The sequence below is a fragment of the Zerene cesonia genome, chromosome 2 (genome assembly GCF_012273895.1).
Source record: "Zerene cesonia ecotype Mississippi chromosome 2, Zerene_cesonia_1.1, whole genome shotgun sequence".
Taxonomy (NCBI): domain Eukaryota; kingdom Metazoa; phylum Arthropoda; class Insecta; order Lepidoptera; family Pieridae; genus Zerene; species Zerene cesonia.
The window spans coordinates 3,076,014-3,102,779 of NC_052103.1; the positions used below are offsets into that span (position 1 = coordinate 3,076,014).

The window sequence follows — 26,766 nt, forward strand, 5'->3', positions numbered from 1 at the left end:
TATATTTAAGAATATGAAATATCTTTATTATTGTTATAGCACTTTACCAGCTTCTTAGTTTGAGCTTACATATGAGTTTCGAGTATGGGACTGACCGAGTACGGTTATATAGCAATATACAATAAAAAAATCACAGCAACCATTTTTGTAATTTTCACTATCATATTATTAAAATTTTGATTAAAAAAGAACACATATTGCAAATAAGACATACCTCCTCGCAAACTCCGAAAGGGGCATGTGTTCAGGGAATCCCTGTTTATACAACCTCGCTGCCTCGAGCAACTGGAAGCCGCGAAACTGGAACAATTATTTGATATTCAATTTAATTACATCGTAACAAAGAAAAAAACATACAACAAATTCAATACAATCGTAAAACATACAGTAAAACAAAAACATTTTAAATTTATCCCCACACGAACAGAAGTACTTTAATTTCAAATTGTTATTAAAAAGGTTTATCATATTTTTTGATGTCATGGGCAACTGATCTGGCGGACCGCCTGCTGTTGCCGCCCACTCTATGGAATAAGGGATAAGGACTGGGAGGGGGTGAGGAAAAAGGAGACAAAGAAAAGATTGCGCGCGAGTGGTGCTTCTGTACGGTGTATAGAGCGCTGTATAGGTATAATGCTCCGCCCCCCCCTCACCTGGGAGCGCAGCAGCGGCACGTTGATGTCGTCGGGCGCGTCGGGCGCGTCGGGCGCGGGCGCGGCGCCGGCGGCGGCGGCGGCGGCGGGCTGGCGCGCGAGCAGGCAGCACACGAAGTGCGCGCCGGCCGCGCCGCAGCGCCGCAGCGTGTCCACCACGCCGTCCGCCACGAACTTCGCCTGCAGCGCCGTCGAGCGGCGCTTCATGCCCGCCGTGCCTACATTCACGTCACTATTTTTATTGTGCAACAGAGTATACATGCTTTTTTTATCGTAAAGACACTATAGAATTAAGACACAAAGATCGAAATACGCACCCCGCCTTTAAATACGGCATTGATTAAATGTATGATATTGTCTTTGCGTAAGTTTCATCATCAAGTCATTTTAGAATGGTGTTATTTTCCTGACCGTTTTGGAATAATTCTCAGCGAACATTCAAATAAGTATACGTGTATACGTATAATAATTCGATTTTAGTCTACAAATGATAGATTGTTCTGTATCTTTTTCTTTTATTACCAATCTCAAAACCAAATTAAATCTCAGAATAAGGAAAAGATAGATATCTTTCATTACGCTCGCGACTCGTCCGCGTTAAAGCGAATATCCATTCCATCCTCCAAAATTTTATCACAAAAATCTCACCACAAACTCACCATACTCCAATGCATCGGTATAAAACAAAAGACAATCAAACAAATAGGCAAACACAATTCGCAATTATAGAATTATTAGTTTTCAACCCGCGGCTTTGGGTGAAGCCTCGCAGACAAAGGAAAACGATAAACAGACGGGGTTCTTCGTCGCATAGTTCGTAACTAAAAATTCATTATACCTAATGTAATCCAAATCGGTTCCGTAGTTTAAGCGTGAAGAAGAGACAGACGGACAGGAAGACGGAGTTACTTTCACATTTATAATATTAATAGGCATACCAATCAAACTCAATCAAAACAATGTTTTTTCTGAAATATTAGTAGTAATATTAGTTGTAGATAAATATATGGTTACCCGAGGTGAGCGTGCGGCGTATGGAGGAGGCGCGGCGCAGCGTGGCCGCGTCGCCCAGCGCCGACCAGCCGCAGCCGCCCGCGCCGCTCGCGCCGCGCGCCCACGCCCACACGCGCGCTATGTCCTCGCTAGCGGACCAACGGGCGACATTTTGTATTTATTATTATTCGAAATTACAATATAGCCCCTGCTACTTGGCAAAAACTGTACCGAATTTGACCAAATGGGAGACACCAAACGCTTTCAAATATAATACGGTTCACAGTAAAAAGTAGTAGGTAAGGAACGAAGAAAATAATAGTCAAATTGATAAGTTTCTCCTTTTTTTTTGAAGTCGGTTGAAAAGGGATTAAACGATTAACGATTTTTAAATCGATTGATTAGTTTCGTAGTGAAAAGAATATTATATTATAATAAGAATAATCCTCTTTATACTATTTAAAACCTTTATTCAAAACCAAAAATGAAGTATTTATTATTATTTATAATCCGAAGCAAATGAAATAACGATGAAATATACATACTTTCGTGACTAACGTGTGAACATATAATCTTCATATTCATTATGTTTAAACTTTTAATACTATTAAAATAATTGGTAAATAAAAAAAAATAATTATCATAAAAACATACTTTTGACTTTCTTGCAGTAAAGCGTACGCCTTCTTGGTGACAGGATTCTCGCGGCTGGCCTTTACCCAGCCAGTGACGTCATATAATACTGGATTGGTACCCTACAAAAAGCATTTTCTAATTAATAATATATAAAATAATAGAAACAGATACTAAAAACATAACTTATGAGATCTCGATGCGTCATTAATAAAGTAATTGTATTTATTTCCTTTCATAAATCTACACTCAGTTTACAATTTGAAAAATATGTTGAATTCCTTCACTGGCATATTGATAAAATTTTATATATCGCTGCAACTTGTCAATCTGTACATGTGATCATCAATATACGAATCTATATTAATATCATAAAGCTGAAGTGTTTGTTTGTTTGTTTGGTTGAACGCGCTAAACTCGGGAACTACTATTCCGATTTAAAAAATTCTTTCAGTTCGATAGCCCATTTATTGATATACTGTATAGATGAGAAATTTTGAAATAGAAAAAAAAATGATCACGAGGCGGGATTTGAACCCGCGTTTTTTTGCCATACTACGTCTATAGGCTATATATCGTCACGCTAAGACCAATTAGCACAGAGCACCAATGAAGAATGTTTCAAATTCGGGAGATTTTTTCCTATTGAGAGCCTCCGCTGTCTGCGCTAACTCGTTGCGTTCAAAATGCCCAAAGTCCAATTCCACGCGGACGAAGTCGCGGGCGGAAGGCAGTAAACACGTAACGGGGTCACCTGCAAGTGCTGCAAGCTGAACTGGCGGGCGTGCGGCGCCTTCTTGATGAGGTGCTGCGTGTGGTGCGGCGCGCCGTAGTGCGTCATCGCGCGCTCCAGGAACGTGTCGTCCGACGAGCCCGGGTACATCGACTCCTCGTCCAGCAACCTGCGCAAAAACGATAGAACCGTTATTTGCCGATAATAAATCATCTTGAAAAGAAAAGAAAATTAAGTGACTTCTTATTCCTGCTTCTAAAAAGACATATGTGCAAGTGTGTGTGTGTGTGTGTGTGTGTAGACTTCGTCTTGTAAACTGGATAATATATTTAAATTGTTATGTTGCGCTTGATGAGCATGTATTGTAGTGAAGTCCCTTGTGCCCTACTGGGGTATGGGGCAGATGATTTACATCTGTTTCACTGATCGATTTTCTTCTGTGTCCTGCCAGACCGAAACGTTTTTTTTTTTATTGTCGCCACCGGGAATCGAACCCAGGACACCTCGGTTCTACGCTCACGCGTTTACCACTGTACCAAGGAGGCGTCAACATTGATCATGTATTGGGGGAAATATAAATTTAACGGTGAAGTTTCCTTGCTTAAGGTGTTGTATCATCATCAACAGCAAATTTCCAAGCTAAAAATCCACCAAGCTGGCCAAGTGCGGGCATTGTCCTTCAACTAACGGTTATGTAAAGCATAACTACATAAAAAAATTTGAAAAATTCGCTTGCTTCGTCCCCAACCCCGAGTTCAAGATTTAAGTCCGAGCTTCTCACCAGGTCTTTGGTAGTGTATTGAGTTCATATCAAAATGACGAATTCTTAATTGAAATCCATTAAATAACAATATAATTACCAAAGCAGGCCGCGTCGGTCGCAATCACGTAAATCCGCTTGCGAGCTTCGCACTATCGAGTTTTGTGGCGCTTTGTCGAGCAAGTCTATCATAGGTCCTGGATTAACGGTTTCTGATAACCAATCTGAAAAAAATGTAAATGTTAAAGTATAATTATCATCATCTATCTAATATTATTCTATTCCTTTATTCATCTCGTCAATCCTTTCTTAATCCCTTTCCAATTTACTAGACCTTACGCAATGTTCATAGGGAATGGTAGCACTTACCATCAGGCAAGCCACCAGCTCAATTGCCCACGATGATTTAAAAATATAATTCTAGCGTAAATCTACCAGATATGTTCACTTGCCAACAATTTTAGGCTATTGTCATACAAAGTTTCCACTATTTTTATATACTATATAGACTATTTTTATATACTAATATTGAATACTAAATACTTCAGTTTAAAGAATGTACCTTCTTCCGATCCATCATCTAGGGTGATTCCCTCTTGGGCATATCGCTCTCGAGGCGCAACTAGCATTGCCTCATGAAATACTCCTTGAAGTCTTTCCTGCAATAATAAAACATGCATGATATAACATTATAAGTAAATCGAAAGTACAGTTATCTTCCTCTACAAAATCAAGTTTTCTTCTTCTCTAAATATATAAAATTCTCGTGTCGCAATGTTTGTTCCCATACTCTTCCGCAACGGCTAGGCCGATACTCAAATAAATTTGTGTGCATATCAGGATTCGGTTAAGCCTGAGAATTAGCCACTATCTATTTTCCATAACCCTTAATGATAAAAGTAAGGCAGAACAGGGGCCGGGTTTTGCCGGGTCAGCAAGTATTTCATATTAATTAAAAACTCCAACAAAAAAACTATAAACTTGTAAGATTGATGATCAAAAATATTTGGGAGAAACAGAAAAGTCATGAGGAATACATATCAGGCCATTCTCAAAAATAATACCTGTAGATAGTTCGAAAGGAGCTTGGATAGCGGTGCTCCGCTCTGTTGTCCCGCACAGAGCGGGTTGTCGGCTCCGGGCGTGTCTAATAACAAAATGGACGCTGATGTTCGTGACGATGTAGATATACTCCTGAGAAAAAAAAACGCAAAAATATTTAATAGAAAATAAATGTGTTGCTGAAACTTGTTTACAAAATGTGAAAGTGAACCGATTTAGCATTATTTTCAAGCAATATTTTTCCGTAATTGAGCTGTGTACACTATGTATGTATTCTATGTATTCCGTAGGACAAAGGCTTGAAAAATGCTTTGGCTCACTATCACTGCTATCGCTCCAGGAAAAATGATGGTATATATCATATAATGAGCATATTATTTTATTATTTTACCAAAGCTGTTTTAATGTTGAAAGAAAACTCGAAGCGACATGTTCTAATAGGAAGAACGTACATAATAAAAAGATACCTCGAGGTATGATATAGTGTTAACAACTTGCCTATTAACCAATGCAGCAACGATGTTGAATGTTTCATTGTACAGGCCGGTCACGAATGCGTCTAATGAATCTACGCCCGGCGACTCTCGTTCGTTTGACGGCGATGGAGTTCTGAAAGAAGAAACATATACCCATATCAATATGTGGCAATTTAAGAGACTGATATTTATTATAATACACTTTGAATTGCCTTCGTGTTATATTTGTAAGTAATACTTTTAACAGTTAGCGCTACTTAACTGAATAGGCGAAAAATAACATAATACATGCATCAATTAGGTTTTTTTAATAAATCGAAAGACATGCTTATAAGAATTTTTTAGTAAGCAAAACAAAAATGTGTTTTTGCACTTTTTTAATATCTTTAGGGTGGATTTTTATGTGACTCTCGCTGTTTAACGTAGATTTTATTTTTATTTTGATTATTTGATGTTAAACGGCAATACAAATTATGCACTGCTGTTGTCGCTTTATTCCCTGAAAATTTCAACTCTTTTAACTATCATGGTTTATACAGCGTGATGACAAACAGACGAAAGGGGGACGAACAGCGAAGTCTCAGTAAATATTAATAATCTTAATAATCTTAAGTTACCGAACTCCTTCGAAACGGCTGGACCGATTCTCATGAAATATTGTGTGCATATCGGTTAGGTCTGAGAATCGGCCAACATCTATTTTTGATACCCCTAAATGATAAGAGTATGGCAGAATAGCGTTTGCCGGGTCAGCTAGTATGTGAAAGAAAGAAAGAAAGAAAACAAGATTTATTGCCACATTAAAAAAAACTAACATAAAAAACAAACCCATTGATAAACTAATTGTATGTTATAAAATTATAAAGAGTTGTGTGTATGTGGTGCGGTGTGTGTGTGCAGTTACCGCGGCGCGTCGGCGGGCGGCGCGAAGGCGGCGCGCGCGAGCTCGTCGGCGCCGACGGCGAGCAGGCGGGCGGCGCGCGCCGCGCAGCCCGAGCTCGCGAACTGCTGCCGCAGCGCCGCGCCCGCGTTCGCTGCGATACGGATACTCAAACGATTCAGAGTAGGAGTAGAGAAAAAAACATCTTTCTCTATTCCTCAAATAAAAAATATAATAATTCTCGGGTGTTCATTTAGCTATTTCGTTATTTGCAAATTTATAATTCGTCATATTAAAATGTTATAAACGAAACAACATTATGTTATTGTCATGAAGCATGCTCACACACTACTGAATCTAAATAATGCAGGATCCAAATACGTAAAAACACGTTTATAAAAATTTAATCATAATCCATTATGTATTATTTCAATGCACAACAAGCTAATATATATTTGACACCAAAACGAAAGACTATTTCTTACAAAATTTGTTTATTATTTTCTTCGGAATTTCTCTATTTATGAGTCGACCAACCCACCCGTTACATATTTGTGCACAGCGCCATCTACACAACAAGAGACTCACCTCTCACAACCCCAGCCCATCCCAAATGGCATACGGCAGCCAATATCTTCCACACGGCCATCTGCTCCTGCTCAGTCACCCCGATGACCTGGAGGGCCTCCTTCAGGGCGGCAAATTCGCTCGGAGCTTCGGCCTTATCGCTGGAGCTGATGTACGGGTTGGGCGCGTTCACGGGCGCCTGGTCGAGCAGCAGCTCGCGGCGGAGGCGGCCGTCGCAGCCGTGGAAAAGACTGGCAGGGGGAAAATATGCGTGTGTATCTTGAGACGACCAATAACTTAAACTAATATAATCGAATGCGTGAAAGGGTAGGCAGACGTTACGCGTTATGTAACGTAGCGCTTTAACTTCCCATAAGAAGTTATTACTTTAATAAGAGTTTGGACGCTGTTTTTTTGGGTTAAGTATTTGGTAAAGATATATTTTAGACAGGATTTTTTTACAAATATCATCAACTTTGAGTTTTGAAAAAATAATTTTTCACGCACATAACTACATTTATAAGTATAATAATGAAACACCTCGAGTTTATAACGTATCAAACTTTTCAAGTACGACCTATGTAAAGTTATGCTTTTAAGCATATAAATGTTAAACTTTTTCATTTAAAAACATTTATATGAAAGGAGAATTATACATAAGAAACATATTGTTCTATAAGAGTCATATCATCATATAATATACATATATCAATCTAGCTACTTACATTTGCAATGCCCTTAAATGCGACTGGTCTGGTCTGAGGTCCGGCAGCAGTGTCTGCACGGAGGCGGACACCAAGGCGCCGCCGCCGTCGAAGTCCAGTGACGTTAGCGACACGAAACGTGTTGCGTGAGTGTTGGACCCAGTTCTGAAATTAATAAATCATGATCAATTTTCATATAAAGTTACTGTTGTATGTGTGTGCGTGCTTTCCTACTTACGTAACAGTAACATAAAATGATATAGTGTAAATTCTTCTATACATTCAGCAGAGATCTTGTAATTTAATCACCACAACACAACCGCAACCAAATCGTGCAATTTTACAACAATTACAAGATTAAAAAAATGCCAAAACACGCTGCTCTTGTCGAAATAAGACTCGTTATTATAAATAAAATACTGACATTGTCATTCACTTATACGATTATTTTCCATGAACATATTTATTTTTTCCTTCATTATAAATTAAAAACACATATAGTTATGATTTTTTTTTAGAATGCTATGTGAATGTTCACACTAGATACTATTACACTATCACACTATCACCATCGCGTAATATGTTTTGTCGGGGATATTAACATAAAATTAAGATTATTAAATACTAAAACTAACATTTGACTTTTATGACCTTATTTTGGATGCTTAAATGCTTTTTTCTTACATATTTTACCTCTAAACTTTTGCCTATTAACATTTAGTTGACATTTCTATAATTAATAAAATGTAAATCACATTTTGGTCATATGATAGTTTTGAACATAATCCTGCATATACGGAAATGTCAAAAAGGTGATTCTTTTATTAAAATTAATCCAGATGGGCAGAAACAATCTGATAAAAATCCCGAACAAATTTAATAATAACATGGTAATGATTTAAATTTAAAAGGTAACGTGAAGTGTTTTGCAACAGTGTATATTATATCGTAGTAAATATTTTAAATCTGATCTTGCGTAAGAAGGAATATATATTATAGTGCGTTTTTGTTAGTGCTTATTTAAAGGTAATAAACACACAGTACAAGTATTCATCCGCGCACGCAACTTTGTTATTGCAAAATATGTCATTAAAAAATTATGATGGAACATTTAAGTCACAAATTACTTATACTAGACGCTCGTCCCGACTCCGCCTCGTTATATATATACCATACCATACATATATCCATACCCTGTCTGTATACCAAATTTCATCAAGATCCGTTCTGCAGTTATAGCGTGACTGACGGACAAACATCCAAACAAACAAACCTTCACATTTGTAATTGTAACAGTAATAAAAACGATCACTCACCGACTAGAACCAAATATATGAAGGACGTCGAGAGCAGCTTCGAGCCTCTCCGGGGTGAGTTTGGATCCCTGCGCGGGGTACGCGCTCGCGAGATACCAAACGCAGTGTCTCATCGCCGATGTTTTGCCCGAGCCGGATCTGGAGATAAAAGTGTTTTTGTTTCGTAATAAATACAGATATATACTGTTAAGAGTTTCGATTTCAAATTATTTCTTATAGAATTTAAACCGTGATTGAATATTCCTATCGAATGAGTGTTTGAAAAAAGAGCTTTAAGTTTGCAATTAGCTAAAATTGTATTGTTTTGAATATCATGTGTTCTATTCGGGTTTGAAAACGGTTGAATTTATTACAATATCGAAACTATAAAAAAAAAATGTAAACACAAACTGCTACTACTAAAGTAAAAGATTTTAATAACCTTTCTGAAATACTACAAATTCATTCTTACAAAAAAATATAAGATTCTTACTATAGAACTGGAAAATCCATAAAGTGGCGCTAACATTAACTTTTAAATTTGAATTGTTAATCTAAACGTATCAATAAAAATATCACGTCTCGTCTTATGTAAGTCCGGACCTTGATCTTCAAAATAATGCGAACAGTATGATAATTTGAGTTATATACAACACGTAGAAAAATCGTTACATTGGGTCGAACCGATTTTAGAATTATTATTTAATTAAAGCATACAGTGACATTAAAAGGTTGCCGCTTGAAAAAAATTACCGAGATTTATCGAAATGTAAATATTTAGCCACTTGGTAATTTTCTCCTATAGGCTCTTTCAATAATGGGGGATTACATCTGTTAGGAAATATTATTCTGCCAAACTTTGATTTAAACTTGCGCATGGTTAAACAAATTTTTAAAATTAATTATATATCTAATTTACTTGCCTATTTGCTCTCGTCTTATAAAATATAAATCAATCATTTTAGATGAATTATCATTTCTATTAAAAAGTAATCGTCGAGAGACATACATATAGTAATAAAAGTTTAACACAGGAACCCTATGATGCATTTATCTTGAGTGTCTAATGAATTCATCAGTAATTATCAATAAACAGCAAATAATTTCGGAAAATACCATATACATTACCTCCCAAGAAAAACGATAGCGCGATCTTTCCTGGACGCCAGCATGCACCGGTGAGCCGACTGCGCCGCTGCGAACACGTGCGGCGGCATGTCGTCCATCCGACAGCCGCGGAACATCGCCGCGACCTGGGACCATATAATATGTCAATTTTACTTTTAAGATCATACTATGCTAACCTATCCTACTAATATTATAAGTTTGTGAGGATGGGTGTATGTGTTGTGTATGTGTATGTTTATGTTTGTTACTCTTTCACGAAAAAACTACTGAACCGATTGCAATGAAATTTGGCACGAAGATAGCTGGACAACTGGAATAACACATAGGTTACTTAATATTCCGACATTCCTACGGGATACGGACTTATGCAAGTGAAACCGCGGGACGCAGATAGTAGGTATATAGAAATCACACAATTTTCAAGTGAAACAGACAATTAATTGAATGGTCATGTATCAGGACATATGCCAATTTAAGATTGTGTTGAAAGCATTACGCTCGATGTTTTTGTATACGTCAGCCCCTGTGTAATGACAGACCCAGCCTATCGTTCATTCGTTCATGTATAAATGTGTGCGCGAGTCATTTTAGCTCTTGTAGTCCTCTTACCCACTTGATAATGGGCATTAAGAGATATATATAAGTGAGAAATAAAACATTTTGCATATACAACAGAAAAAATATTCACATTCCAATCTTTCACACGCACATACCTTCTCAGTATAGACGGGCGTGGTCCGTCTGGGCGGCCCCATGACGAGCAGCGCGTGGCCGGCGCGCGCGTGGTGCAGGCCGGCCGCCGCGCGCGACCGCAGCACGTGCAGCGCGCCGCACTCGTTCAGGCAGCGGAGCGACGCGATGTCCTCCGCGCGCTCTAGTTGCGGCGGGTTCGCCTGCAAGACGGCATGTTGTGTATTGCGGGTGAATATATAAGTCATATATACATACATAAGCTGTATTACAAAATCTTACATATAAAATACGAAAAGCATTTAAAAAGATATTGATTAAGTCTGTGGTCTTTTGGACTAATTCGTTGACAACTTAGAAGCACCATGATGTAAATTTTCAACAAAAGAGATCTGCAATTTTCATGAAAATCTAGATTTCTTAACCATCAAAACATTGATAACACGTTGGATTGATATGTAGTGCTTTTTATTGGTTGTCTTATAACACCGATAAAACATGACCGAACACAAGATTTAGCGGAATTTGAAAATGTTCAATATGAAGGAACACTTTCTTCCTCATAAAAAAAAAAATATTGTATACTGATATTACCTTTTCCAAATCATCCTCATCCACAGTTATGACCTCGCCCGTCTGTATGACGCGCACCTTGACGCGTCCCGCGTCCGCTTCGCCTTCGCGCATCACCGCCGTGAACCCTCCGCGGTGCGCTAGCCACATGTGGCCCGCTTGCAGCCATTGTTTTTCGCAAGCTAGTTGTTCTTCTGATTTAGCCTGAAATAATTAACATATTCATAAATTATACTTTCAATAAAAGCCACATTATTTGTGAGTATCATACGTTATAATTTTTATAAATAGTAAGTTATAACAAATTAATATATACATTGTGGAAATAATGAAACGCTGAAAGATGGAAGAAACTTGGGGTTTCAAATTATATTTTTCTTCTTCGCCGGCTCAGTGTTTAGTATAAATTATAAATAATTTTAAAAAAGGTTTCTTATTACCTATTTTATTTTCAAATTTAATGATCGTTAAGCAGAAAGTTTCAAAATGTTGTTATGTATTGAGTGAGCTTCTTTATTATTAAAAGACCTAAGAAGTATAACATCTTTATATCTTTAATCATTCAGATAAATATGATACAACTCACCAAATCCGATAAAAAGTATAATATTCTAGACTTTGTTATAGGCAATACGTAGTGATCTTTGCTGAGATCATTATGGATACTAATGAGAAATTTTGAAAGAATTGTGATCAATTTTTTTTTATTCTTTCAAAATTTCTCATTAATAAACATTTCAATGCTATAAAACAAAAAATTAAAGTTATGGATACTACATTTCTTAGAAACCTGCTGGGCTGATTCCTCAGACAGACATCAGCAATATTGATTGAATACTCTTTTCGGTTTACAACGTCAGTAGGTAGTTAGATATTAAGCTACTAATGAACGCAAATAAAATGATTGTGTTATAAATGATAATTAATATTTTACACTTCCGTTAGTAGCTGTAACATCTGCCTACGCCCTACGCGTACGAGAATTCAACATAATCATATTATTACCAGTAATCAAATGCGATATTTAAATAAAGCTCAGAAAATAAACATCAGAGAATAAAGGTCATTTTACTTCGTGCATTAACAAATTTCCATATTAATATGCTATATAATATTATATTATATATTAAAATGTAAATTACAAATACACTCGATTGTCTCCATACGTGTGATCACAACTCATTAGCCAAAAAGGTCACGGGGTTCAGACACCTAGAAGAGCACAAGATCAAATTCGTCGTAAAATAGTTGAAAGAGTTTTTATACATTCTAGGTCGAATGACCTTGATCACAGCGGGAATTTATGTATATTTTATGTAGACATTTACACGTTGCGTAATAACAAGGACGTCTAAATAGAATTGCTACATAAGTTTGTATTAGTAATAAATTATCTATTGTTTTGTCGAGTCGTTTTAGGACGAATGAAAATAAAACTTGGCAAAAATAGCAGAGGTGCAAATTTTCAATGCAAATTTAAGTAAGATACTGTAAAATCGATTTGTGCTGTGTAGTCGGAACAGTAAAGTCACGGTACTATCACAGTCTAATAAAAAAAGTAACATTTTTAGAAGCTTAAACGCGTTTATACTTTCTTACTGCAAATTAGGTATGTATGAGAAAATCAAAATATATACAACTTTTTCAACGACACATTAGGATAGGTATCAATGTGACACACAATCTATCATTTAAAAATAAGCAAAAAAAGAAAAGCATGAATATAAAGCTACTAATACTATTTCATGTTCAATCAATTGCAACCACGTTTTACCATTGAAGTCCATTGTGCAACAGTTTTCTCATACGTCGTACCGATGCAAGTCATGTATAATCAATTACATCGCTCGCTAGCAACAACTTTTACGCAAATTAACTCAGAATGTATACGAAATGATCACATCAAGTACCGACTAGTCACGGAATACAAGTTAGCTCAATCATAAAATATTGTCTTGCAGATTGAATTATTGTTTGGATTAAGTCAACAAAGCATAATTATGTAGGCACACGTTGATTGGACATTGTTTATACTGTAGTTGTTTTAATTAAATTACAAAGAAGGTTTTATATCATCTAGTATTTAAGTAAATTATAAAGGCTTTATAGTTTAGAACAAATACAAACGATATAAATGCAATTATTTATTAAGCTCTTACATTAAAATTCGATTACATTATAATAGAAAAAACACACATGACTTATATAAAACAGTTCTATAAAATATAAAAATACCTCTCGGAATAAATATTTTATAAAAACGTCAACAAAGTAGTAGATATACATAATAAGCAATCACTTATTCCCTTTGCATTTTAATTTCGAAAAAGACTCGGTACTCAACTATGGAACTGTATCATTTTTCTTTTCATCAAACTAGAAGCCTTATTATAGCAACCCAGCTACTGCAAACAATTGAATATATGTTTCGCGAACATTCTATTCTAATTACGTGTCTCATGTTGATGAATTAATCTGATGTCGTGATGAATGGCCCTCACCCACACGAACAACACATGATTAAGGAAGCGAATTTTCTATAGTTACCCATTTTAAACCTACGCTCAAATCGCAACTTATTACAGGCAATTAAAGATATGTATGTTTGAACGTTTCCGTAATTCCTGCTATTGATCAATTATTTTAATTGCAACTTTATTGTTAGACTACAAAAAAACAATTAAATTGTCGTCCATTCATACGTATGACGCAGAAAATTAAAATAAGGAATTTCCATAACATATTTTTTTGAAGCCTTCTTCGTATCTAGGAACGCGATAACTTATTACTTTGAACAATAAATTTGAGGAAATATGGGACAATCGACGATAAAGATACATAGAGAGTAAGAATAATTAATATTTATAAAAGTACGGTATTGTTAAGCTGTCTATTCTATTTCATTAACAAAGACCAAACGCCACTTCACACTTAATCCAATACAACATAAAGTATCATATTAAACAATATCGCCGTCACAGATTAAACCATACCGACAGCCGTAAAATATATTAATTTCTCGATACACGAAAGGCAGTAAACAAAGCAATAAGACACAATAATCGTAGTAATAGCGTATCAGATAGCTGGCCTGCGGACAGCGCTGCCTTTCGTTTCAGCGCTGAATATCAGCTGCACTGTTTATGTCCTGCTGCGAATCACAAAATTTAGTACGACCACTATTTTTTTTTTCAAGAAAAACTTGTATTAAGATTTATGTGCATGTTGGAGCTATACTCCATGGATCCATCCCTATGGATGCCGTTGTTGTTTAAATCAATGTTTTAAATGTGAATTGAATTAAAGTTAGTTCGTTCCCAGCTGTGTGGTGTTCACTGCCTTTAAAAAGTTATCTTATCCGACTTAAAAATAATTAGAAATATTTATATAGCATGATTCGCGTTAGGTACAAAATATGTACAATTCATAATAACACTTTGTCATTTAGCAGCATTCGCTGTCGGCTGTCAAAGCTAATGATAATATTAAAGTTTTATAGTCGTTAATGAGCACATAAGGATAAAACACATTTTTTTTGCATTTCTGTCCCAATGATGGTATATACTTCAGTGTTAACTTGTACAAGTAGTTTATCTGTATTATTTGCCTTCACTAAGATTTTTCAATTAAACTTTCTCTATTGCATTTATATTTCGCAAGTTAAATAAATCAAACTCATCACCATTCTAACGACATGACTCCCGTTTAACTTAATTAACTGAGAAATGGCGAGGCCTTGTGAATTACAAATCAATTGTCATTCGGCAGCCATCGTATAGCTTGGCAAAAACATCATACGTGGCTTGCATATCTCCTCCATTGCGCATTTTGACCTATCGATTTTGTAAGTAACGTAATGTGTGTAGTAAGAAGCATTAGATACACACATATACATTTTAGTTTATCGGTATGTAATCTCCTACTGGTGGACACGTATTATAATATTAATTTAGTAACTGGAATATTGCGTATCCTTGTTTAAAAAATACTAGCTTTCCACCAACGGCGTTGCCCGCGTAGTCCCAGAAATGATAGATCCGGGGTTTACCTTTCATGTTCCCATTCCCATGGTATTTACAGGATAAAAACTTTACTATAACCGTCTCCTGGTTCTAAGCAATTTTCAGCCAAATCGGTTAATCTGTTCTTGCGTTATAAATAGTGTTACTAACACCATTTTCTTTTATATATATATAGTTTGGCACAAAATCATTACGCATAAATCATCCCGTGCGATCAATGAAACCGCGATTTCCAGATTTTTATGACGTCATAAACAGAAACTCCCTTTAAAAATCCATACATCCCTTTTACTGGCGAACAAACTAGGGCATGCATTTACTGTCTCGTTTTACTACTTAGCAGATGTGTACGTTACACACATCGTATGTTTGACCGACTTAATGTATTCAAATGTGCACAAATAGAAAATGAAAATTGATTTTGAATTAAGTTAATAGGTAAATTGAGAAAGGGCTTTTCGATTGCGGCACTATGGAGTGATGTAGAAAAGTTATCGAAATATCGAATAACATTAAAATACTGAATACTGTAGTTAATATGTGATAAGAAAAACTGGCTGAATAAACAACACAAACAAATAAACCTTACTTTGTTTAAATCTCTAAATACATAATCTTACAACTATAAAAAAGATAGAAACAGATAGACAGTACAGAGTTTGCACCTAAAGAAAAAACCAAATACATTCCACAGTCAAATATATACTTAAATAAACGTGAATAAAGTCTATTCATGAATCTAGTCTTTATTCAAGAATACGTTTCATTAAAGAGTTACTATTTAAATTACATAACTATGAAACATAGTTCTAATTAGATAGGCCCTAAATATACAATGGACATTAAATGTAAGAAGCCATTTACATTGATCTGACTTGTAACTGCGACCGGATTTCTGCCCGCCTGTCAACTGTTTGAAACTAAATCGTGTACACTGTTGGAATTTAATCTTAGATTTGAGAGGTTCATACCTGCAAAACAGCTATTTTACTGTGAGTATTGAACATTAATAAGACATAATTTTAAACACAAACAGATTACTAAATATTTACTAACTATGACTAAATTAACAATCAACCGAAACAAATGAAAACCCTAAGTATGGTTGAGATATATCCAGTTTATTTACAGCTGCTCTAGTAATAAGTGGAATAATATTTTAAGCACAAGCTTATGATTACTATAAGATCATTAATTTGTTTTTCCCATCATCAAATCACTTCTAGTTCTTCTTTTTCTAAGAAAACTCATCTAACGATCGTTACATGATTAAAGATTCACAAATAACAAGGTCATGTATTGCGTTTAGAAACCAACTTGCACTAGACGATAAAATTGGAAACTAGTCTTCCCTTAATAGCGTTCATTACATCAATGGTTGATAAATATTATTCAATGCCATGTGAATATAACAAGTCACCTATACAAGTAAAATCACTGCTTAAAAACATGCGTTACAAAATATTATAAGCTTAACCTGAGAGCAAATATTAAGACGATTATCTCTAAGAAGTCTAGACTAATAAAGAATAATACTAACTTCCTATAATATATAATAAATAATTATCTAAATTTCCTAATAATGAATTGTCTATACATTATGCATATATAATCTAATACGTAAGTATAAAAACAAAATATCCAGTACAAATTTATTACTGTTGATTTTATTATAATACTATTATTGTTATAACAATATACAAGTTTTTAGTATATTAGTTGCAGAATGGTATATTAAAATATGCTAATACATTTCATTACATTAAGAGTGTAAATAATTTTCGAAGATTCTTAGTGATTACGGAATATGAATCGTTTGAGTGTATGTTACAATACGAAATACATTAATTCCATTGTTATGTTAAATAAGAAACTTGTCAACAATATAGATGACGTAGGTTAAATGCAGTCATGTATTCACGTTTTTTTGTAATCATATATTAAAATTCACAAAAAAAAATCACACGTAATCCACCACACCACCAACATAATCCGCACCTACATCATTTAACAACTTCAATTAGCTCAATAATCAACGCACACACTTTTCCCATTTACGAGTATGAGCAAATAATAAATCCACATCAAGATTTCAACGATACATCATCGACACCATTGAACTTTTAGATAGTTAATCCAGTCACGGAACCGTTCGTCCACGGAATACATAAAGCGGAGGCAGGAAGCGGAGACGTGCTTGTATGCTTACTCCCAACCATTGTAACCATATTTAGACACCAGCGACGATATAAATCGTACCCTCCGAACTTATTTAACATTTGACAGTTGAGTGCATTTCCCGTTCTTTTAGTTATACATTAGAACGTATTGAGGATGATACCCATATGATAAATGTTCAATATTTAAACAGGCGAGGGAATGTTATATTCTTCAAGAATTTTAAATTACTTAATAACCCTTTCATAAAGTTAGAACACAATAAAAGTTGTAAGCATTTTATAAAAAGATTAATTGTTATTATAAAAGGCAAACTTACAAATCAACCAATATTTCTGATGTCAATTACATCTATAATAGGTTAATCGGGAAGTTTGTTACGGGAAAGGAATGAAATTGGCATTCTACACACGCAATTATATAAATCCATTTCAAAACAATTTTAAAACGTTAATGAAGATTTATGTTCTATGCAACTAAAATATTTCGAATACAATGGAGGGAATATTCGTTTGTTTGGAGACTTGACTATGGAGGAATCTTACCAACTTACAAATGCTAAAATTAACGACATATATTTTATGTAATTATACTCGTATAAACAGAGTACAGTAAGAGCATTTACGATTTCCAGGTACAGCTCTCGTAATCCAGGGCAACACTTGAAAGTACTTTGTTTATAAACACACGTGATGCATCATATTATTACTATGCACTCTGAAACATGCTCAAAATAAACACATAGAGTATTACCAATTGATTTAAGCGGATATATGTAGTTTAAACGCAGAGATTTCTCAATATGTTTAACATTTCAAAAGATACATTTAACGGTGTATGCCTTTAAAAATGGGACATGTCAAAATCTTTTAGGTTTTATATAGTTATAAGCAGTCCCACTCACGGCCAGTTCTATCTCATCTACACCAAATCACACTATCAATGACAGCTGCTCTGGACTTCCTCAACAATAGGCACGATAAAAACGCTTCAAGACTCCTACTCAAGATGTTAATTCGGATTCAAGACATTTATACAATCAATGCGTGCACTGCACTTTCGAAACGCCGCGTGGGCGCTAAGTTAATACCCGCTGGTAGCTTTACGTCGTTGCAAATAATCTATATAATACCTGCTTCGACAAATAGCGATTGGTCTCGGCCCGGGCTGGATTAGGGTGTCTGTCTGACTGTGTCGAATTGGAAATCGCGCCAATCATACCGATTTGAGTATATAATTTCTATAACAAAGTGCTGTTCGATTGGATCTTTGTCCAAAATTCAAGATAATATTGTACGTCTCATATATGAACAAATTGGTATAGTTATGTCGCAATATTGGCTCTTTAATGGGTATGTATAAGTTCACTTTGTCGATTAACCAAAAAAGGATTTTGAATTGAAAGGATGGTTAAATAGAACGGTGAGTCTTTGTTATCTAGAGCTTATAAGACGATTCATTATAACAGACATGAAGAAAAGACATAAATTCAAAACATTTAATTATAAATCAGGACTATATACAGGGTGTTCGTTACAACCAACTATTAGCAGCTAAGTACCAACACATAGCTCAGTAAAACACAGTTAACATTACAAATTACACACATTAATCTCATCACGATTCAAGAGCAAAGATTACGCATCAGTACATGCAGTTATTTGCATGCATATACCTGATTATATTCAACTCTGTGACAGTCGTATAATTATAACTGGCTGCGAACCCATATAAGGTTGTTCCCGTTCAGCAAATACGGTGCAATGAAACTCTGAATACCGTGATTAGGAACTCTGTATTGAGTGCATGAACTGATAAAAACAGCATTTGAAAACACCTGTATACAGTAATGTTATTGACACAGCTAACTCGTTGTTTGTTATAACTACGCATATTTTTTCCTTCATTTGATTTATATAAAGGAACACATTGGGTGTATTATGTCAGTTACAATGAAAATGTGATCCTTAAGAACATATCATACAGAAATAATATTTACAAATGAAAACATAACTACCATATATGACTGTCATAACTACCCATAGACATGTATAAAAATCTTTCTTCAGCTATCATAGTCCGGTGTCCATTACAAAACTGTCCACGTTGTCGGAAAGTATCCGTTTCCCGACATTTACTCGCATCATTTTAAGCCTTTATTTACGACTCTGTCACTTATCAAAGCCACCGACCGTATAACATATTCAAAACATAACCCCGCTACCTCATAACCGTGGTCATAATATTGCAATTACGGAAGGGATTGGCCTACGAGATTCTTATTTATACGGGATTTATTAACAGTTCGAAGCCGGCGCCTTCTTAATATATGTTAATATCAACTTTCGCTGGATGCATTTATCGCTATGACGTTCGACTGTAATACAGAATGTTATTGAAATCATTTCTATTATAATGAATCGTTAATTTACCCACAATATTTTTCTTCATAAAAAAAAGGTTTTTAACCGCACGTTATACAGATATAAATAATAAAATTAAAATCATTTATTAAGTGCCTAATAAAGCGTCTAACAATTTCATACCAACAATTGCTCGGATGTAGGAGCCAAATTATACGTGTGATTAACATAGCAAAGCTGTTACGACATTGCTATTGTATTGTTAATACCGGTATGTTATTACTTTAATTTTATTATCGTAGCATTCCATACGTTAACAACTTTGAACAATTTAACAAGTTCTTGTGTATAATTAAAAGTAAAACCTGTGTGTTCTTTTATACACATACTAGCTGCACCCGGCAAACGCTTTTCTGCCTTACTCATATCAGTTAGGGGTATGAAAAATAGATGTTGGCCGATTCTCAGATCCACCCGATATGCATACTTAATTTCATAAGAATCGGTCCAGCCTTTTCGGAGGAGTTCGGTAACTAACATTGTGACATGGGAATTTTATATATAAGAAGATTATAAAGGCCATTGTCATCTCTCAATATTCTATATTAAAGTCGTCGATAAAGACAACATACCCACTATATCGGGTTAGCCCTATGTATAAATAAACAACGAAGCTCATGAATGACCACTTGAGACTTACTTAGACGTAAATTAACAAAAAACAATAGCTGAAAAATCAGCTGGCGAATTAACCGGCAGATCAAGTTTACGGGTAATGTCATTTACGACATATTTATTGAATAACGTACATAAATCAGCCGCCTACGAGTTCGCCACGGCATCAGAAGCGTGTTTGATCTGCAATTCATTAGTATTCGAGTCTAGCCCCGGCTCTTATGTAAGCGAGCCTTGTAACATAGTGACATTGGCGATTTAGTAATCTTCGCAATGTTAACGCATGTTATGGCAATGTACATACTACGGTCTGTGAGAGATCTCCGTACACAACCTAAATATATAAAGTTCAAGTAGATGTGAATTGATCGAAATGTGTTATGTAAAGAGGTTTGTTGTAGTTTTATTTTTAGCTAGTTATTAAACAACCCTCCCGAAACCGGAAGTGCTTAATTGATTTTTTTTTATTTTTTGGTATTTTTTGTCGCTTACTCGATGTTGTTTACTCGATGAATCCGTGTGTTTTCAACCGATTGACGAGATTCCTTTTTTAATTTTTAGTTTTATAACATTGAAATGCTTTTTTTTTTAAATGAGAAATTTTGAAAGAATAGAAATAGAATAGAAACTTTTGAGATTATTTTTGTTTGATAGTCACTTGATGTCATTTTGTGATATTTCAGAATATGGACCGGTACTATTTTTCCGGACCGGACCTTTTTTCTATGTTTAAAGCAACCCAGTAATTGAAACACGAATTAAACATTTACAATATACATAAAGAGTCGCTGTTTTTCCAAATGTGTCGCAATTTCTAACAGTAACTAACACACACGAATAGAACATAATTACATATATTTCGTTATACACGACTGTACAGTTCAATCTGAAACTTGTGACGTTTCCTCTTCGCAGTTGCGCTGCAAATACAAATGATCAATGATTTGCCGCACATCTAGTTAAGCCTCATAGAGCACAATGCCGGTGGCCGTATACATTTTTCGGACCGTATAAGGCTACTTCTAGAATACGGCTCGACTACATAAGTACAGAAAGATCATCCCTGCAGGCTAACTATTTCGATTTTACTATACGGTGAAAGTGAAAATGTAATTCTTGTTGGTAATTTAAGTGTGGAATAAACGTTTAATTTTAATAGAAACTCTATTAGCAGAAGATTTTCAAAATTTAAACCGACCCTATGTTTTTATAATGAAAAAGGACACGATTCGTCTCTCACTATATTTTAAAAGCAATACAATGTTTCTATATTTTAAGCAGATAAAAATCAATGTCCTTTCCACATAATATTATGTGCGCCAACATTCGCAAGCAAACATAGGTGGGTCAACTCGTTCCAAAGCAAGATAAGATTACTTGCACTATTTCAACATCTGATATTTATACACGACGTAACCCCTTTATCTCTAATCCCAGTAACAATAAAATACAATTAACTTAATAAACTGGACGGCTTTTGAAGGCATAGCCGTTCGGCATAGCGTGACTGCCTCTCTCCGCATAAAGATATTTGAAATCGTGCCATCGATAAGAACTGAACAGTAATCAGTTATTGCCAAATGTGTATCAAAGCTAATATGCATTACTTACCTCTGGAGGCAATGGCTGAGAAGACAGTTCACTCCATGGACGTAAAAGAGCGCGCTCAGTATCGGCTTCCTTGGAGGCGAAGCTTACTCCATACCTCCTAAATAGCGCGAGCTCGTAAAGCCTCCGCCAAGGGATGCCATCGGGTTTCTTCTTTCTAATACTTCCCCGCAGTGACGGTGTGCGAACGAACGGATCACTATGAACACCATTTTTTGACGCACCACGCCACGGTGGCTTAGTGCCATTCGTATTGTTTTTACCGTTTAATGTTCCCCCAGAGCCTTTGCGGACAAGAGCAACTTTACTATGAATAGGAGTTTTCTTTTTCTCATCAATACTACCAGGACTTATAACATCATCTTCATAATTCAAGCCATCGGACTTTACTTCTTCTATAGTCACTGCAGCAGATTTCCTGCCTCGAAAACTGCCTCTCGATGGAGTTCTAGTGAAAGTGTTTCTCCATTTTTCACCATCCACTTCATCATATAAAGCTACAACTGTATTGTCATCAGCATAACGCATGCGAGCTGTTTTCATTAAAGATGCTTTTGTATTTTGCGTAAACAATCTCTCACAAGGGCTAGTCAATTTTGTGTCTTGGCGGGTTTTAAATGTATTTTCAGAATCACTGTCACTATGGCCATCATGCGAACTAGTGCTGTTGCTAAAACTTTTCGTAAATGACCCGTTGCCATTTTTCGGCATACTACCGCCATTTTTATTAGGATCCTGTATTTCTATTATACATTCATTTCTGAACGATTTTCTGGAGTGTAAACTTGTGTTAGAATCAGATTTTGCAAGAGGACTGATTCTATGATCAAGACATCCGTGTGCATGCGCTTTTCCTGTGCAATGCTTGTGAATCTTGGCTAGAGCTGCTAACGTTTTGGTTCCATTGGGCGATAGTTCATCACCGCTTCGCAATGACTGCTCAAATGCTCCTTGTATGTGAAACATTTTTAATGCCACTATATTGCTTTTCTCATGCGGGCATTTCAATGGACTTCTGGCATTTTGCGAGATCAAAGTTCATTTTCTATCGATCTGATTGATCGTGACAGTCATGGTACACTGCGTAATAACGTATTCGTGAAACGGTGTAGATCGGCGGTTAAATATATAATAAGTCTCATTACTAACTAACAATATATCGTTATCGGTCGGTCAGCTAATGGATTCGCGAAGTTCAAATGGGCAATGTAGTTGTTGCGGATATTTATTAAAGGGCAAGGGACATTGTCATTATTGTAACGACACTTGAGTTGGATAAAAAGCAGTGTGTAAAAAAGTTGTTTAGCAGTATGTTTTTTTTTTGTAATCCTATTGAATAACTTAAATGGAGAGCGGGTGGCCAATGCTTTAGACTATGAAGCAATAAAATCATGTGGTAATACTCATCAGCTTCAGATTAAGGTGACTAAATGTCTGCCTCCGCATTTGCTATGCCACAACGCCGTCGCGCGAAGTACGTAAACACGTTCGCAGTTAATATTACATAATTCATCTTATTTATAATAATAATTCATTACTAGGCACGAGATTGTATCCTATTATTATAATATTTGCTTACGAGGAGCTAATACGTTCACTTCTACAGAATTGAGCACTTTACATACAATGAAATGTCAATTTAAAGTTTATTTACGACTGGATATCATCTTTAATCTTTGGCTCATCAAGTTATTAGCATATAATATGAGCAAGTATAGACAACACATAGATGCATGTATTTTGCCTAGTTTGCACATTCCAATCCACCTCTTAAGTCGTCCAATGTTAATTTGGTTATCACGTTATCAATATTTGAGCTGTCGTTATCAGTTTTAACTCGCGTCTGACCGTGGGAATGAGGCTCCACTCTCTAACGCATAGCATGTTCTCCTCGTAAAAAATAGATCATTATTTTGCAAATAATAACAACATCATGGACTTTAAATAGGACAGATCCAATATATACTATTATTGTTTAATATTCGTCTCATGTGTAAATAATGCCTAAATAAATATTCTAACTTGGCAACACTTAACATTCACGTTAAGTATAACGAAAACGGTGAATATATTTCAAATTTTTTGAAGAAAAATAAACAAACAGATATAAGATAACGGAAAAGACTGATCCCACAAATTAAAACTCGACAGAACATTCAAAACCACTTAACCAACAATATTTATCTCCAAAAACTATATTAAAAGCACAGCACAGTTCATATTTGTATACGTAAAGTTTATCTAAATGGTCGAACACTTTCCACGTGAGCTGACCGTGTAAATAAAGTCTTAATACATGAACACAACGTTACTCAACCGAATGCAAATTGGTCTAGCGACATAGATCCCACCTATCCGATAATATTGAAATTGTCATTACACAACGTATCGCCGCGTACACACAGTATGAAATTTATTGCGGAGGATAATAACTTGGGACAAACAGTTATTTGTATAGGCAATTATAATTATTCAAGTAATGATATACATACAGAATCATGAATATCGGCATTGAGTTATCGCAAGATAAATAAAGCGAGCGTAATAACGCAGGGAAATAATAACAATTAAACATAATGATAATAATTTAGGGAGATACACAACCCAAGAACAACTACATATAAGATCTCTTCTTATCATATAGATTTCCAGATCTATGATTGAATGATAAAATTAAATGTTGCTCCAAATACAAACTATTTAAGATTTTTATTAAAAAACATATATAAGTAGCACTAGTAATAGTAGTAGTTAAAAATTGCATCAATTCTACTATTGAATAATTTAATCTTTGCAACAAAATGAAGCCATTTAAGCAATGGTAATCGTGCGTTAAAGAATGCACATATATAGTGACCTAAATACTTACCACCTACACTTAATCACTACACCGCATACGCCAAAGCTTCTCATGCATTGTAATTGTCAATTAGTTGTATTATTTACGTTGCGTTGATATCAAGTAATTAAATAGCGCTAAATATCGAAGGTGTTTGTTTGGCTCTTTGTTTATTAGCATGATAAGATTGTCTCGGTTCTTTCAGTCTTTAAAAAATTAAAAATTTGTTACCCGGGATGAATATATTTCATATTATGTTTTGCGTAAGTAGCAATGTCTGTGATGAACTGTGCTTTTGATAGACTCGTAGAGCATTACGAGACCATATTGGACCAAGGAATGATTCAGGTTTTGAAATTGTGAAAAATTTCCACAATCGATGGTCTCGGAAGTACCAACATTTCCGCTGAAATTTATATTTTAAAACATGATTTTGAGCTTAATCACGCTCATAAAATACTCATTAATTTGATACCAATAACAGCAATCCATGCAGTTAGAAAAAAACACATACAGTTAAAATATAACTTGTAACTAACACAACCCGTTTACGGACTCAGCAGGCAAGTGGTTGAATTAGGCAATTCGTTTTGTCAAGTCAATTGCCGCTCGGTAAACATGTAAATTGTTAATGGATAATTTTATTAATGATTTTCTTAAGCCATATTGATGATGCCGAGAGCCAAACGTACTCAAACCAACCATTAGTTGACGTTATGTTCAGTACTTTGATTATTTATTCAAATTAATTGAAATTATTTCGTATTACGTTAATCAAAATATATAGTCATTCATAAAATAAATTTTATTAATTTTAGCGGCAAATTATCACAATTTTAGAAACTCTTAACAAATTAACAAATACTACGAATTGATCCACCATTGCTTTTGAGAATTCGGTTTCACAATAATTTTAAAAATGTTACATAAAAAATGTTCAATGACAGAGACAATAAATAAGACGTTTTCAATATCATTTACATATGAGGTACAAACATTAAACCACAATATATTGAAACGTGACGCCGGGGACACGCGATGCGCCAAAACGCACAAGATCAAGGTGACCGGTAGGCGGTATCAGCGTCTGATAACAATTATATAATTAATTAATCACTTCATTACGAAAAGGCTTCTGCTATCTCGTGATGCGGTTCTCGTCACGATGCGGTACATTACGTTTGAGTCGTTATGGATATTGTATAGAATCCACAAATAATTTCAATAAATACTCCCATTGAAGTTATTTTTAATGATTAGCGAAACCTTAAGCGTTTGTTATAATCGAAATCCACTTGAAAATAATCAATATAAAAATTAGTTAGTGTTGTTTCTAAATTTATTTTAATGTACCAATTATATTTTGCAAAATGATAGCAAATTTAACAAATAGGAGTTGTATGTCTCTTACTAAAGAGACAACCTTAAAAACAATTAGCGTATCTATAATGTTACAGTCGGTTTCACACAAATTTACAGTCCTATATGAATTGCCCTCGCCAATACATATTTTGATATACAACAATACGGAGACATCAACGTGCCATTTTTCTATAAAATTGTCAGCAATACCTCCCTGCCGATACATATAAAAGGTAATTAACTGTATTAACACCAATTATTCCATGTTAATGTTCCTTTAATTGTTATTATAATGTGCTATAACGATAAACCTTTCTCGATACTGAGAAAATATTGCCTTAAGAACACTAAATTTAGAGGACACGTAAAGGACCTTCGGCGGACACGTTTTGAGAAATAAAAATAACATTCTGCTAATATATTCAACGGTCGATATCTGAATATATTACTTGAGGATAATTAATATGTAAATATTATTGACAAAGTTTTTACGATTTAACGATCAAATATAAAACTAGAGTAGCTTTTAACGTAACACATTATGATGAATATTCAAATAACATAATTAAAAA

General features: G+C 35.0%; 1 protein-coding gene across 3 annotated transcripts in view; it reads right to left on the reverse strand.

The window, feature by feature from the left end:
* The window catches only part of LOC119832579 (unconventional myosin-XVIIIa), a 140,626-nt gene that overhangs the window by 77,048 nt on the left and 36,812 nt on the right, over positions 1 to 26,766 (reverse strand). For 2 of the 3 annotated variants that reach the window (XM_038356261.1, XM_038356269.1), the window contains exons 2-18: positions 21,997 to 23,073; positions 11,169 to 11,351; positions 10,598 to 10,777; positions 9,885 to 10,009; positions 8,778 to 8,915; positions 7,483 to 7,626; positions 6,779 to 7,008; positions 6,215 to 6,344; positions 5,333 to 5,443; positions 4,837 to 4,966; positions 4,335 to 4,431; positions 3,873 to 3,996; positions 3,034 to 3,181; positions 2,301 to 2,401; positions 1,668 to 1,795; positions 654 to 871; positions 215 to 300 (exon numbers count right to left, since the gene is read on the reverse strand). In XM_038356261.1, coding sequence (XP_038212189.1) covers positions 215 to 300; positions 654 to 871; positions 1,668 to 1,795; positions 2,301 to 2,401; positions 3,034 to 3,181; positions 3,873 to 3,996; positions 4,335 to 4,431; positions 4,837 to 4,966; positions 5,333 to 5,443; positions 6,215 to 6,344; positions 6,779 to 7,008; positions 7,483 to 7,626; positions 8,778 to 8,915; positions 9,885 to 10,009; positions 10,598 to 10,777; positions 11,169 to 11,351; positions 21,997 to 22,959 — 3,236 coding nt within the window. In that variant the 5' untranslated portion in view covers positions 22,960 to 23,073. The remainder of the gene's footprint in view (positions 1 to 214; positions 301 to 653; positions 872 to 1,667; positions 1,796 to 2,300; positions 2,402 to 3,033; positions 3,182 to 3,872; positions 3,997 to 4,334; positions 4,432 to 4,836; positions 4,967 to 5,332; positions 5,444 to 6,214; positions 6,345 to 6,778; positions 7,009 to 7,482; positions 7,627 to 8,777; positions 8,916 to 9,884; positions 10,010 to 10,597; positions 10,778 to 11,168; positions 11,352 to 21,996; positions 23,074 to 26,766) is intronic. The other variant, XM_038356253.1, reaches the window with a different exon arrangement.